At 32.4% G+C, this 16,285-nt stretch overlaps 1 protein-coding gene and 1 long non-coding RNA gene across 5 annotated transcripts in view; both read right to left on the minus strand.

Moving 5' to 3' along the window:
- LOC123551772 (L-amino-acid oxidase-like) overlaps window positions 1–16,285 on the minus strand; it is a 30,013-nt gene that overhangs the window by 7,035 nt on the left and 6,693 nt on the right. For 3 of the 4 annotated variants that reach the window (XM_053525063.1, XM_045340960.2, XM_053525064.1), the window contains exon 2: window positions 15,433–15,520. The exons of the other annotated variant lie outside the window; for it this stretch is intronic. In XM_053525063.1, coding sequence (XP_053381038.1) covers window positions 15,433–15,520 — 88 coding nt within the window. The remainder of the gene's footprint in view (window positions 1–15,432; window positions 15,521–16,285) is intronic. 4 annotated transcript variants of the gene reach the window in all.
- LOC128549041 (uncharacterized) lies at window positions 4–12,862 on the minus strand. The gene is made up of 4 exons (XR_008367444.1): window positions 8,705–12,862; window positions 8,295–8,477; window positions 7,693–7,784; window positions 4–6,969 (listed from the first exon to the last, which is right to left on the minus strand). It is a non-coding gene; the product is annotated as an uncharacterized LOC128549041 (long non-coding RNA).

Raw genomic sequence — 16,285 nt, forward strand, 5'->3', positions numbered from 1 at the left:
AAAACACAAGGTTAGATGTTATTTCAATGTCTTTTACACTATGCACATTAATATTCATCTTCTTTAGCATCTTACATAAAGTTGGGCGATTATTAGGGAAAATAGTGCAGATATTGATACAAGTATGACACCTTTAGAATATCTTCATTTTAAAACTGACCTGAGTCTCATTCAAGATGGCCGCCTTTTTTTCAAAATGACCACTTGGAATATTATTTCCTTCCCGCACTTGAATCACATTTTACTGATTCACCAAGTTGAATTGTCAACAGATTATATACAGGTGTTTTACAGGATATTCTATTACTATTCTCACAATGGCAGCCTGGAACATGATCGTAGCTTTTCAAATAAACATATCTAAGATAATTGACAATGAACTGCTATGTTCAAGTCCGTATTTGTATATAAATTTCTGTTCTGTTCTGTTCTGATAAAATTGTCTGGTATTGTTTCAAACATGTAAAAATAAAACAATTTGGTTATACATTTGGTCGTTACAAAATGGCAACAGTATTAAAAATGGTCCCCTGAATTAAAGTAAAAGTACAAACAAAGATGAAAGTGGTTAATAATTGGTAAACAAAATACATTCTATGCTGATCTGTCCTATTCTAATATTTGAGCGGTCAGGTAGATATGGAAGGGAATGCATACTGCTAAATATGACAATTATGCCATGGCTTATATTATAATCTCATTTTTGTAATAAAAGTCTCACTTTATGTGCATATGAGCTGCTTTTAGTGTATGCTTGTTAGGTTTGTATATGTCTGATTCTTAATGACATCTGCATTACATACGTTTACAATTTGGCACATACATGAAAGCACCAAGAACTTTTCAATATATAATCTAGCACAAAGGAAGTCTCAACATAAGATTTATGCTGTTATAAAGAAATATACAAGATTAGTTTAATTTATTCTTTATTTAGACTCAATCAAACCGAGTCTGTTATTACAGATTTTATTAACTATCACAACAGCAATCTTTAAGTGCCGTGTGCGGGCCGTAAACAGTCTCCCCGTACTTGGATTCAGTGCTGTTATATTTTCTGGTCCTTTGGGATCATGGAGTCCATTCAATATCTTCCATTCCACTTAAGCCGGTGCTAGGGGGCGTGAGAGGTGTTGCACTTTCAATTACCTCTCATGAACAGACTCAATCAAACCGAGTCTGCTATTATTTTGCTTGGTTGCATTCTGTGCTTCCAAAGGATCTTTTTACAGATTTTATTATAAAATGAACGGTAACAATCCATTAGAAGATACATATTTTAACTCTGCACATTTACAGTCGAACTTAAAGTTACATTTGCTACATGTTGCGTGTCGTATTGAATTGGGTTTCGTACGTTTTTGTTTTCATGACAATCTCCATTATTGACGTACGAAAATACGCATCGCCCGTAAGTATTTACCTGGCACTCATTAATATTCGCCAATATTTTCGGGCTTCTTTGTTATGATACGCGACAGATATTTCCTGACAATATTTGTACTAAGTTAAAAATAACTTATACAGTTAACCCATGATATGGTGGCGTAATGGTTAGCTCTCAGACTTTTTAATATGGGTTCAAATTCCGTTCAAAATATTTTATGTAATGTAATTTTATTGAAATTGCTTTTACTTTTTACATATAAGTCACATTTTTGCCATTTTCAATCAATTTTAATAGCTTTTAATTTGTGAAACCTTAAAGGAATATAGAAAATTTTCACATATTTCTATTGAAATGGATGAACCAGGAAAACCAGATAGTGTTGTCATTATCAATTGAGAAAAGTTTCAGTAAACTTATTCATTCTATAACCTCCGTTGGTTCAACACGTTTCTACATGTGATATTTTTGTAATTTCTATTTATAATAATGTGAATATACTTAGCCAGAAATGTGTTGGGATAAATCTTATACATTTATGTAAGGATTATCATACTTTTTTCTATCTCTAACATGTCAACCAGTTAATTACTTTTTAGACGATGTCACTTTAAACCGTTAATCGTATATATTTAAAGCTGTATGTCGATTTGATGAGGTGTTATCATTCATACACGTCAGACAACATTAATACAGTATCTATACGATTTATACAGTCGAAATAAAGACTAGCTATTGGTAGGTGGAAAAGGTTAGTGCAAGGTCTAATTCTGAGCAGAATGTAGCAAGTGCGACTAATATGTTTGTTGTCTAAGTAAATTAATATTCAAGCGATAATTTACGTTCGGGGGTCAATTGTAAGTTGGAACTACATTTTTTATACTGGCAGAAGTGTAACATATATTTGAATAGTGTAATTCTACGGGATCATTAAGCATCTCCACACATCGTAAAACAATAAAAAGCGATGTTCACCTGGTGTGCCAAATAAAAGCTGTTATATGCTTTCAATATGTTTGTAAATCTTTCAAATCTAAATGAAATTTAATTTAGGTTCAAAGCGCTGTTATAACAAAATCGCAGAATCATTCTTTCTTCATGTGAATCAAATACTACCCGTGCAAAATTTGTATGGTGTGTATTAATTGCGTGTTGCAGGACCTTGTGTAGATAATTTAATACCATATGGAGTGTATTTCGTTGCCATATGAACCAACAATAGATAAACACCAAGTGCAAACTCGACCGAAAATTATTTCGGGACTGATCTCTTAATTCATCACTATTTTAAAGTCGTTCCCTAACATATTAAGCATTTTCAATTCACACTTGTTTTCGTGTATTTGTTTTAGTTTGCAATAATGACAACATTGTAAACGATTTCATATCCTTAAGATACCCAGGTTTGGACAAGTTGAATGATTAAGCCCAAATTTAAGTTATTAAATAATTTTATTCTTCTCAGAAGTATGTTCAATTACTAAATTTCACAACTTATTTGCACCTGGAACACTTTCTGCCTGAACCAAGGTCTAAATATTTCGCCATGTTAACAAAAATAAAAATTATATTTAGTTTTTACAGTTTCCTTTTTTAACATCAGATTAACTTTTCGATTATTTTTTGCTGTCTCAGTATGACGTCCGTGTTAATACGTACTACAGTTTGATCCAACAGATCAGTAACAAGATCTTTAGTACATTTTGCTTTATGTTGCAAAATCCAGATTTACGTTATACATCATTGTAAAGATCCTAAGGTAGTAGGATTTTGTAATGTAACAGGTTTGAAAGGTTCGGAATATTGTATATTATATAAATCATTGTTTAATATGTTACGGAGAAAGATGATAAACTGTAATACTTGAATCTAAATAGAAAATATTTTAAGTTTGCTGAATTATCAAACCTGTCACAAAACATGTAGCCCAAGGGTTAAACAGGTATACTTAGATGTTTATACCATTTACTTCCGGGATCAAAGTTAAATATGTTTAAGGAAAAGGCACGACGAATTGCGTAATTTTACATAGCGGCTAGACTGCTTAATTAAATATATATGCTGAAATATAATTATCGGGAGTTAGATTTAGAGTTAGAGAGAAAGATGGGTTATAGATGCTAGATTGATAAGGTCACCTTTACTTAATAATATCTAGCTAAAATGTTATGTTTAAATATTAAAGACTGTTGCTATGGTAAATAAAACTGGTTAAAAGGTTATGTTTGTTGTACTAAATGGCCACGCTACGTTACAACGCGCATTTCTGGAGCCGCAGACCAGGATGGACCTTTGGAATGTTGTCGGGGCACTACGATTAAGTACGCAATACCACTAGAAGATCACGCCGAGAAACAAGGTTAGAAAACTGTCTATTCTATTTGCTTGTTAAATAATTTATTTTAAAATGGCAGACAACGCTTCAATTCAGCAAATTTTTCAAGATTTGGCTATTCAGTTAAAAAATGTTTCCACCGCAATAGGAACTCAGAGCGTACGACATATGATTTCAAAATTTGATGGTAATTCTGAAGATTTTAAGTCATGGGTAAAATCAATAGAAAAATATTCTATTTTAAATGATTTAACTGATGATAGAAAGAAATTAATTTGCTATCAAACTGCAACAGGGTCAGTGTCAGATTTTATACATAGATTTATGAACGAAAATCAAGATTGTACTTGGGCTGCTTTAAAACATGCTTTATTTACTAGATTTTCTACAGTACATGACTCACAGCATGCTTTATATCTTTTGCAAAATATAAAACAAAAAAAACCTGATGAAAATGTAAATGTCTATGCTGAAAGATTATTAACTCTGGCAGAAGATGCCTATGAAAATCAGGATCAAGGTCAAAATCATACTATTAATTTAGCAATTATTCAGAAACAGTTAATAGGTAATTTTATTGATGGGTTAACAGAAAATTTTTTTGAAAATGAAAGTTATGCGTGATTCGCCGGAAACTTTACAGGCTGCAGTTACGTCAGCTATGAATGAACAAAATTTAAAAGATCGGTTTAATTTACGATTCGGAATTGTTACTTGCCAGCAAAATATTTCAGAAATTTGTCAAAAAGCTAAAGACTTAGATCACACTCAGCCACAAATTCGTTGTCAATATTGCCGAAGGCTAGGTCATAATGTCAAGCAATGTAGGACACGTCAGAAATATGTTCATGCAGTGTTATTACGAAAGAAAGCCACTAGACATATGCAGAAATTAAGCCAAAGTAAATTTCAAAACAATTATGATTGGAAAAAATATATTGATTGCTGGAATTGTGGGAAATTAGGACATTTTATGAGGGAATGTAAGAGTGTGTTGAGACCTAAAAGGAATATATTTAGGCCTTTAAACTAAGATCTTCCTATCATAAAGAAGTCGATGGTAGGAATAATGATTTATCAACGTATTTGATAGCGCTAGCAGGGAATCCAAACTCTTGTACAATTAGAATAGGGAAACAGAAGATTAGGGCATTAGTAGACTCTGGAGCAGAAGTCTCATTAATTAACAGGAGGACATATGAATCATTAAATAGAATGCCAAAACTATTTAAAAATCATAAAGTTTCATTACAGTCTGTAAATGGTAATTCACTGCATGTAGATGGATACACCAATCTTATTTTTCGAATAGGTGGTGAAAAAATAGAACATAAATTTTATGTGGTCTCAAATATGAATAGAAAAGCAATACTTGGAAGGGACTTTCTCATTCAGAACAAATGCAGAATTTATTTTGATCTTTTATCAATGAGAGTTAAAAATAGCTATGTCACATTACAACAAGATGTACATATTGCTTCAGTAGTTAGGTTGCAAAAAGATACTGTAATTAAACCTCAAACAGTGCATATTTGTTCAGGACAATTACGAAAAGACTCTAAACTAAAGAATTTTAAAACATATGAATTAAAAAGTGTTGAAGATGGTTATCTTAGTACAGAACCTGGTTTAATGGTAGCTAATTCAGTCATAAAATTACGAAAACATCATAGGTTTCGTGTTATGTTAGTAAATGCTACAAATAGAACAATTAAATTAAGAAAAGGATGTGCTGTTGCAACTGTTGAACAAATTGATGAAAAATGTATAGCTTCTGTGTCTGATGTCAATAAATTATCATACAATAAGGGTGAAAAATCAAGTATAAATACAAAAGAAATAATAGCACCAAAAGAACACTTTCAGTATGTAGAAAAATTTGTTCAAACAAATGGGGACGTTTTTGCGAATAATGACTCAGAATTGTCACAGACAGATACGATTACAATGAAAATTCCTACTGTAGAACATGAACCGATAAAACAGCGACCATATAGAGTACCATTAAATGATAGAAAAAATATGAGTGATGCTATAGATGAAATGCTTAAGGCTAACGTAATAAGACCTTCTCAAAGCTCTTATGCAAGTCCTGTTGTGCTGGTTAAAAAAAAGAAAAACGACAACAGTACTAGATTTTGTATAGACTTTAGGAGGATCAACGCCCTGGTGAGACCCACAGCATATCCTCTACCTCATATCGATGATATATTGGCTCTTTTAGGTGATTCAAAATACTTTACTACCCTAGACTGTCGCTCAGGATTTTGGCAAATACCGATTGATGAAAAAGATAAAGAAAAAAACTGCATTTACCACATTCAGGGGTCTATTCGAATTTAACGTTATGTGCTTCGGATTAGTTAATGCCCCTGGGGTGTTCCAGGAATTAATGTCTAAAGTCTTAGAGGGATAGATTTTGCTGTGGCATATTTAGATGACTGTCTTATATTCAGTAAAACATTAGAAGAACATAAACGCCACTTAGACATTATTTTTCAAAGGTTAAGAGAGCATAAACTTAAACTTAAGTTGAAAAAGTGTCAATTCATGCAGCCTAAAACCGAATACTTAGGTTTTGTCATAAACGAAGATGGTATTAGACCAAATCCTGATAAAGATAAAGCTATTAGGTCACTTCCGGTTCAAAAAAATGTGCGTGAAGTTCGAAAAATAATTGGGGCTTCCTCATTCTATAGACGGTTCATCCCCTCATTTTCAGAAATAGCAGAACCTCTTATAAACCTTACAAGGAAAAAGTCTCCATTTATTTGGACAGAAGAATGTCAGAAAAGTTTTGAGAAAATTAAAGAACAATTAACAGCTTTTCCTTTCTTATCTTACCCAGATCCAAACAAGCCGTATACACTGTATACCGATGCCAGCGATAGTCATGTGGCAGCGTGCTTAACTCAAGCGTGTAATTCACCAGAATCAGATGAAAATAAAGAAAGGCCTATATATTTTCTGTCTCATAAACTAAGTGAAACACAAAAGAAATACAGCACTATTGAAAAAGAGGCATATGCCATATTTTATTCTTTGCAACGTCTAGATTTCTTTTTACACAATGCTGAATTTACAATCAAATGCGACCATTCTCCGCTTCAGTATTTATTAAAAAGCCCAATGCAAAACAAGAAAATTCAGTTATGGGCATTGTCTATTAGTGGTTACAACTGTAAGATAGAGTATCTTCCAGGAAAGGCAAATGTTATTGCTGATTTCTTTTCACGACCACCAGAATCTGAAAATAAACAAACAGAAAGTGAGCAAGAAATTGAACCAGATATAAATGACAATACCTACAAACTTTCTGACAAAAATACAGTGAAAAGCATAAATGTTATAAACTCTAACAACTTAAACCCGAAAGAAGTAGCTAACAAAGAATATCAAAAACAAGATTCTTTAGTTGAAACTGTCCCAACGTTTGCAGATTTAGATATGAGATTAGAACAAGATAAAGATCCTGCAATTGTTCAGATGCAAATGCAACTTAAGCATGGTGACCAAAGTAAGGCTGAATTCAAGAAGTATTTAGAAGTAGACAATGTTCTATACTATATTTCAAACCCAGATGAAGAACCAGTTATGAGACTGTACGTTCCTAGTCATTTGAAATCATTAGTTATAACAGAATATCACAATAATGGTCACCCCGGTACACAGAGTATGTTTGCAACTATAAAAACAAAGTACTACTGGCCAAATATGTTTAAAGAACTTTATAGATATGTAACAACTTGTGTTGATTGCCAGTCTAGAAATTTGACAAAGGTTAAAGCTCCCTTAAGAGAAACAAATATTGCACCATTTCCATTTGCTATTGTGTCAATAGACATATGTGGTCCTTATGAGAAGACACTTAGTGGCAATCGTTACATCATTTGTTTTGTTGACATGTTCAGTGGTTTTCCAGAAGCTTTCGCAGCTCCTGATAAAAGTACAAATACAGTAATAGACTTACTTTTGAGTGAGATATATCCTAGATATGGATGTCCTCTCCAGATAATTCATGACCGAGGGTCAGAATTTACGAGTTCTGCCTTTAGGGAGGTCCTGAAAGAGTTAAATATTGACAATGTATCATGTACAGCATACCACCCTGAAAGTAATGCAAGGCAAGAACGAATGCACAGAGTTCTACATGATATTTTAGCAAAAAGAGTTCAAGGTAATACACGAGAATGAGATCTCCATCTTAATATGTCTTTAGCAGGCATGCGTCACAATGTTTCTTCAAGTTCAAAGTTCACACCTTTCTATTTAGTTTACAACATAGACCCGATTTTACCTATAGATAATTTGCTAAAGCCTAGAGCTAAATACCATGGCGAAGAGTTTCACAACATAGTTCTTCAAGAACAACATGCAAGTTTCCTTACTGCTTATAGACATTTAAAACGCTCAAAACGAAAACATAAGGCACAAGTAGACAAAAAAGCAAAAGACATTAAGTTCGAAAGAAATTATCCTGTCTATTATAAGAACTATCAAAGAAAAAACAAGCTTGAAGATCGCTGGAAATCGCATTACAGTATTCTTGAACAAAAAGGTCCAGTCACATACCTTATTAAGAACCAGCTTGACAACTCAATTGTTCAAGTGCATGCAGATCAGATAAGGCTTGCTGACATTGCTGAATGACCCGAACGCAAGCTGTCAAAGTTTGTCCAAGACGAAGGGTTAACTATGTAATACCTCCAGATGATTCTAGCTCAAGCAGTAATGATGAATCTGATGCTTCTGATGCTGAAATATCAAACAAAATCAGAAAAGTTAAAATGCCTAAAAGCACAAATAGGGTCCGTCAAGAACGTGAAAATTCTTCCTCAGAAGATAACATTCCTTTAGCTCAGTTAAGAAAACATTTAAGAGAACAGAGTAGGGAACAAAATGACTCAGAAACGGAACAAAAAGCAAGCAATACTGGCGAAAGTTCAGCTAGTATGGTTAACAATACAGAAGAAAACAATTACATTGATAATGAATCCCGTATGGAATCAGGTGCTTCGCATTCTGATCAGTCCATAGAGATGGATGACATGGATACACAGTCTTTGCCAAACGAGTCTGAAAATAATCAAAGTAACATGGTTATTGAAAATGTTACAAGACACACAAAGAGACCTAGTCCTGTAATAAAACAAGATACTGATGACAAACAAAAATATCTGCAAATGATATTAAGTCACATGGCTGAGAATGAAAAAAGCAAAAATGAAATGATGCAAGGTCTGCTAAAGACATTGTTTTAGACTTTAACTGTTAGACAATTGTTACAGGGCTTAAACGAAGGTCCTATCTTAGAGAATATTTTGCTATTTATAGCATAAAATGATACACAAGAGATTGGTAAGAAAAGTAGCGCTATATGATGACGTTGATAAATCCAAATGACTTCACCAAGGTGTATATTCATATACACTGTATTGTTTTGTAAATATCTTCAATTAAAGTTATTGTTCATACATTTATTATTATAACTGTTCGGTGTTGGTTAAGTTCCTAATGCACAAAGTTATATTTTCTGCATAGTAAAAGGCTAGTAGAGAAAACAAGATACAACCACAAAGTAACTTTTTTTTTTCTTTAATTCTGTTTAGAACAGAATATCTATGCTGTTATTCACATTTGTAATTATGTTAACAGAATATTTTAATGTCAAATCATTTAGTGTTCTGAGACCTGTGAGAACAATAAATAAAATTGCCTGGCTAACATTTTTAATGTATTTTTTGTGTTTCGTTTCTGCAATTTAATGTCAGCTGCAGTCTGTAGTTATAGGAATAAGGTCAGTAATTCGGTCGAAAATGTGCTTCCGTGGTGTAGTCGAAAGAAGTCCATAATAAATAGATCCTAATTTTCCCATTTTCTGCGCAAATTCGTGTAGAACGAGTGCTTTAATCACACTTTTTCGCTACTAGAATACATTCTGCATGAAATGAGACGGTTTTCATGTTCATACAACCCACATGGCAAGTTTTGCAGATCGAAACCGGAAGTAGGTGTTTATTGCGCGGAGGAGAGCAAATATGCGCCATTTTTAGGGTAGCAGACCACAACTGACTGGCATTTCACTAGGAACTATTCAACCCCCTATTTTCTTTTCATTTTTTCGTTAATTTGTGATAGAACTTTCATGAAAAATTGGTGTAGGAAAAAGTGATGTTTTCTAAAGATACGTAAAGACGACATGAAGTTGTCGTTTTTAATATGAAACAAAGAAGGATTTGAATTACTGACCTTTAACCTAGAGTATTAAAACCGGTGTCACAATAAGTTTCTCCACGCACCTGTTCCAGAAACCGGTGTCATGATAGATTTCTCCACGCACCTGTTCCAGAAACCGGTGTCATGAAAGGTTTACACACGCACCTGTTACAAAATCCGGTGTCATGGTAAATATCTCCTAGCACCTGTTTAAACGTATTTCTGAAGATTTCAGTTTAGATAAAAAAAAAAGAAATAGTTATATTCAACCCATTTGAAGTTTTCTATGCGAGATTTATGTTTTATTAAAGCACGTACGCTTTGCCAGTATCTAATGACTTTTGAATTTTTTTTACACGTATTTTTTCTTAATAGTAAAATGCAGATAAAACTAAAATGTATAGGCATAACAACAATTTAATAATCTTTCATAGAATAAGCCGAATAAGTAAGGCTTACAATACGTACTAATTACTTTTATTGCATATATGATTTTGTTGATTTAGATTTAGTGTTCTCATACCTTTTTTGTGAGAACAAGCACATTATTTTACTAGCAATTATAGTTAAAGCACATTTACCGCGATACATTTCCACAAAATGAATAAATTGCTGTAATCGTATTAATTCTATTTTTTGTATCAAATATACATGGTTCAAAGTTCATATCCTTAAAGTATTCATTTTAAAGTTATATTGTTCTATCTTTAAATAAAGTAAACATGGTCACAAATGCTGTGAAATAAAAAGAAAAATGCGGCAACCAGTACAAAAATTTTGTTATTCGTTTAACTATGTATCAAATTCACTTGCCCGAATAATTTTGGCAAAATAATTCATAAAATATAAGTCTGTTTGCAAAAGCAAATTAAATGTTAGAGTATTTTTTTTTATTTAAAACAATTTATATAAATTAAAGGATAAATATATATAATATACTTACCTTATAATAACTTGAATACGTGAAATCATTCCTCATGTCCATTGTTATATCCTTTTATAATATCTGAGTGCTCGTATTACGGTGGAATTTTAATTAAATTTTAAACAAAATTTCTAAAACACGTCTGCACACAATACAAGCAAAAAATATAATGGTCAGTTAGCTAAGTTTCTGCCACGAATGCAAAAAGGGACTGACAAATTCACGGTTGAACGCACGATATTGACCAATAAGAGACTGCGTAACAATAACAGCCCTCAAGGACTTATTATCAGTCAACTATATCAGCAACTTCCTGGTGGAACGCCAAAGTGATAAAAGATAAAATCATGAATAATACAACAATCAACGAAAAATAACCTCGAGCTATAATGATATATCAGTCTTTCTCTCCATCTACAATTAAAGAAACTTTGTTCAGACAGAATTTATGAAAAATGTTAAATGAAAAAGAAATAATCTGAAATTCTGTATAAAAAACAAAAAAGAAACAAGACAAACAAGAAACATTTTAGCAACAGATATATTTACACGATGTCAGATTCTCGTCAGAGTATTATACTTTTATTCCCCATGCAATTCTTATTGAAAATACCCGACACAGTTTGCAAATAAAATTGATTATGAAGACTATTTTCCCAGCTGATATAAAGACTTTATTTTACCCTAGTTGAAAACTGCAAAGATTCAACAATTTGAAACTATATAACTGGAAGTATTTTAGACAATTTTAGTGATTAGCAAATTCAGGATCCCACAGCCATCTACTACTTCGCAACGAGATGTGTGTATATAGAATTCAGCAACAACAGAGAATTATTACGAAACTATGGGACGCCGATGTGAACAACGCGAAACAGCAGACTTGGTGCCACATGACCGACGACTGATGTTTCTACGCTGCAGAGAAATAGCTGATATTGGAGGCAGATTTGTTTAAAACTTGTATCATTTATTGTTTATTTCATTTGAATATTTAAAAGAAAGAAAGGAAATTTATATAAAAAAAATGTTTTCAGTGCATACAAATGTATTTATAAAATGTTTACTCTAGATATAAGTCTTTCAGAATTTTATACTTTTGAAAGAATATTCAGTATTTTTTAAATAAATAGATATCCGACTCGGCGTATACACTTGTAGCATGATCGCAATTAAAAAAAATAATACATGTTCAAAAAAACAAAGAGAAATATCAAACAGGGAATGCCACGCACCAAAAGCGCAGGCATATAAATACCTTGATCTTTAACCTGTACTTTATACATGTGCGCGTATTTAATTTTAAAATATTAGCATGTTTCAAAAGATATATCGTATCTATAGAAGATGTGATTTTATGGCTGTTGATATCTATAAACATGTACATGTAGTATTTAAAACCAGATATGTAATTTTGCTTTCTAATTTCAGAACCACTTATGTTTTATATGTATGACAAGCTCTGATAGATGCATCAGAAAGACGGAATTTCCACAAAATGAATGAAAAACGAAACAAACAGACGCTTATCTGACAAACGTGATACTGCACAGTTATATATATTATATCTATATTCTGTTATATACATGTAATCGTGAAAATATAGACAGATGTGACTTTCGCAAATGAAATACTGTTTAATTTTAATGTATAATGTTGTAATATTGTAAAACTACAGTGGAATGTAAAAAAAAAAAAAGATTTATAATGCACTTTATTTGTATAAAAGAAATCATCACGTTTTAGGAAATTCCTCAATTATATTTGTATTATGCTTGCACTAACTATTCTGATGCCTCAATACTGAGAAATTGTATCTATCTGTAATATTATGTACTTTAAATTGTCTTTTAATATGTATGTGTAAAATTACTCAACTGTTAAGTCGTGCATTCAAAAGCTAATTATGTTTACTAAAATTATACCTGGCGAACCCTCGGCAACATTTCTAAACGATCAATATTAAGGATTTGTTATAGCTTAGATTTATTATTAATCTTTTTTTTTATATTTTTTTTTTGTGGAAGAAATGAAGGGATTTGTAATGTAACAGGTTTGAAAGGTTCGGAATATTGTATATTATATAAATCATTGTTTAATATGTTACGGAGAAAGATGATAAACTGTAATACTTGAATCTAAATAGAAAATATTTTAAGTTTGCTGAATTATCAAACCTGTCACAAAACATGTAGCCCAAGGGTTAGACAGGTATACTTATATGTTTATACCATTTACTTCCGGGATCAAAGTTAAATATGTTTAAGGAAAAGGCACGACGAATTGCGTTATTTTACATAGCGGCTAGACTGCTTAATTAAATATATATGCTGAAATATAATTATCGGGAGTTAGATTTAGAGTTAGAGAGAAAGATGGGTTATAGATGCTGGATTGATAAGGTCACCTTTACTTAATAATATCTAGCTAAAATGTTATGTTTAAATATTAAAGACTGTTGCTATGATAAATAAAACTGGTTAAAAGGTTATGTTTGTTGTACTAAATGGCCACGCTACGTTACAATTTTTTTTTTAATTTTATTGATATCTTTTATAATGTTCATTTGATAACCAGAAAATGTTTACTGGCCCACGAACAATCTTAGAAAAAATGTTGTTTCGTAATGATACAAACTTTTAACAGGGAAATGTTGCTTATTGTGCTAACTGAGATGTCCTTTAAAAACAGTTTTACAATCAGTCAACAGATAAAGCCGAAGCTGACATTATAACGATGAGAATTCGAAAAGTTCCCTTCACTGCCATTGGATATCTTAGGACTTATAAGGTAGTTCAAACAGTATTTGTTTTTATTTAAAACCGTTATCTGCACATGCACTGGTAATTACAAGCAAACAACTATTCAGTTATGCCGACATTGAAATATATTTTATTTATAAAACAAAATATTAAGTGCATCAGCAGCATTTTTGATACCTCGTTTGTAGATTGTGGTTTTATTTCAGGCAATTGTTTAAAAGACATTCACCTGTTTTATATGAAAGACTTGTATACATTATATTTCAGTGCAGCAATGAATGTTTCGACAGCTACATTTGAGCCGCGCCATGAGAAAACCAACATAGTGGCTTTGCGACCAGCATGGATCCAGACCAGCCTGCGCATCCGCTAACGGTTTCTCTATTTGCAATAGGCCTTAAAAGCGAACAGCATGGATCCTGACCAGACTGCGCGGATGCGCAGGCTGGTGTGGATCCATGCTGGTCGCAAACGCACTATGTTGGTTTTCTCATGGTGCGGCTCATATATTTTCTATTTTGTCTTTAATCATCGTTTTTAGTCGATCATATAATAATTATTTATATACCCAAATTCACTTTATACAAAATTGTGAGAATATCTGCTTCAGCATTTATTTTCTGGAAATCTCTCCCTCCCTTACTTTTGTGTATACAGTTGTGTTGTTGTTTTTTTGACAGTCATTTGTAGAAATGGCGGTCATCTTTATTTTAAAAAAAAATTTAAGAGAGAAAGAGAGGGAGAGAGAGAGCAATTGGTGTTACTTTATATACCATGTCTCTTTCCGTATGTGATTATAAGTGCATCATTGAATCGTTTGAAAGATATACTTGTTTGTCACAGATTGATATATTATTTCAATCGGCCATTTTGATCGTTTTCATCTTTATTAGAAACTTTATCATTTTAAAATTTGCAAACTTTTTTTATTATTATAAGATGTGTAAGTAGGCTAAGAGTATTAAATCATACATACTTTTTATCAGTATTATGGTCCTTTATATACCTAGAAAGCTGGGATTTCTTGTTTCAGTCCATCTTTCTTAAATACTATAAGAGTTATAGCTTTGAAACTGTGTACACTTGTTAATATTATCGTTAGATTAGTAAGTAGGTTAAGAACCTAAAGTCTCTTGCAATTTTCAGAATGATGCCACTTCTTATCCTATAAAACTAATATTTCATTGTTATGTTTTCTTGTTAGTTTTGAAATTTTATTTTTCATTATTTAAAGAACCATTACTCGTTTCTTGCTTATTGTATAATGCCAAGCACTTGCAGACGAGCGACGAGCATTGGCACCCGCAGGCTGTGTTCTTGTTTAAACAAATGCTAAATGATACTGTCCGAGGCATACTGTTTAAAATAAATTACCTGTACATAAAAATATGTCTGGAGGTTAATCATTTTAAAGCAAAAATAATGATACCAGAGTATATCACCTAGGATAACAAAGGCTCCTATTATACTTCGGGCAATATATCATAAAAAGTAACATTTATCAACTTCTCTGCATTATCGCAGTCCTGAGACCTGATGTGAGGATAAGTAAATGAGCCGTGCCATGGGAAAACCAACATAGTGGCTTTGCGACCAGCATGGATCCAGACCAGCCTGCGCATCCGCGCAGTCTGGTCAGGATCCATGCCGTTCGCATTTAAAGCCTACTGCAATTAGAGAAACCGTTAGCGAACAGCATGGATCCTGACCAGACTGCGCGGATGCGCAGGCTGGTCATGATCCATGCTGGTCGCAAAGCCACTATGTTGGTTTTCCCATGGCACGGCTCAAATAAAAGAAATATTACCTGCAAGAATAACGATTGCAATAATACCGGCCAAAAGCAAAATACCTAGAATGGCAAAGGCTACCACTATCTTTCGTGACATCTTGACCTGAAATAAAGTATGGGTTTAAATACCGAAAGCTTGTATTAGAATAAACAAATTTTAAAAAAACGAATATTTTGTATTCATAAATCTGTATAATCTAATAGTTTTAAAATAAGTAAAGTAGGATAAACATTATCAGTTAAATTCCCGTTTCATTACAAAGAATTAAAAACAGCTCTCTTTTACGCACTGAGTGAAATATTAGTGGAGTTAATAAGACTGAAAATAGGCCCGAATTGTGCACTTTGTAGAAAAGTTTGGACATTTATCATTATGCATTACTATTATCTATAATAATAAAACATTTTAGATATAGAACCCACCTCTACCCACCCTTTTTATGATAAATTACAAAGGTCAAGGTTATGTCCTTTGAAATTATTTATAAAAGGCATTGGTATACAAAACCCACCATATACTTATTTATGTAAATTATTATAAATGTCCCACCATTTTATGCGAAATGTATGTCGGAGAAAATTATTAATCAGTCTGGGTGCTCAGAAATGAAAAAAAATATATATGAGAGTTACGGCCCTTGAATTTGTCAAAATATAGAAAAATTGGACAACACTTTTAATGGTACATTTTAAGCTTGTTTTTTTTTAAATAGTTTTGTTCAGCTATGTTTTCGAAAACGACGTTATAATTAGTAAAGGACGAGCTCATTGGTTGTGAAACCCTATTTTATGCCCCCTTCGAAGAAGGGGGGTATATTGTTTTGCAGATGTCGGTCGATCTGCCGGTCGGTCGTTCGGTCGGTATGTA

This window comes from Mercenaria mercenaria, chromosome 15 (assembly GCF_021730395.1).
Source record: "Mercenaria mercenaria strain notata chromosome 15, MADL_Memer_1, whole genome shotgun sequence".
Lineage (NCBI taxonomy): Eukaryota > Metazoa > Mollusca > Bivalvia > Venerida > Veneridae > Mercenaria > Mercenaria mercenaria.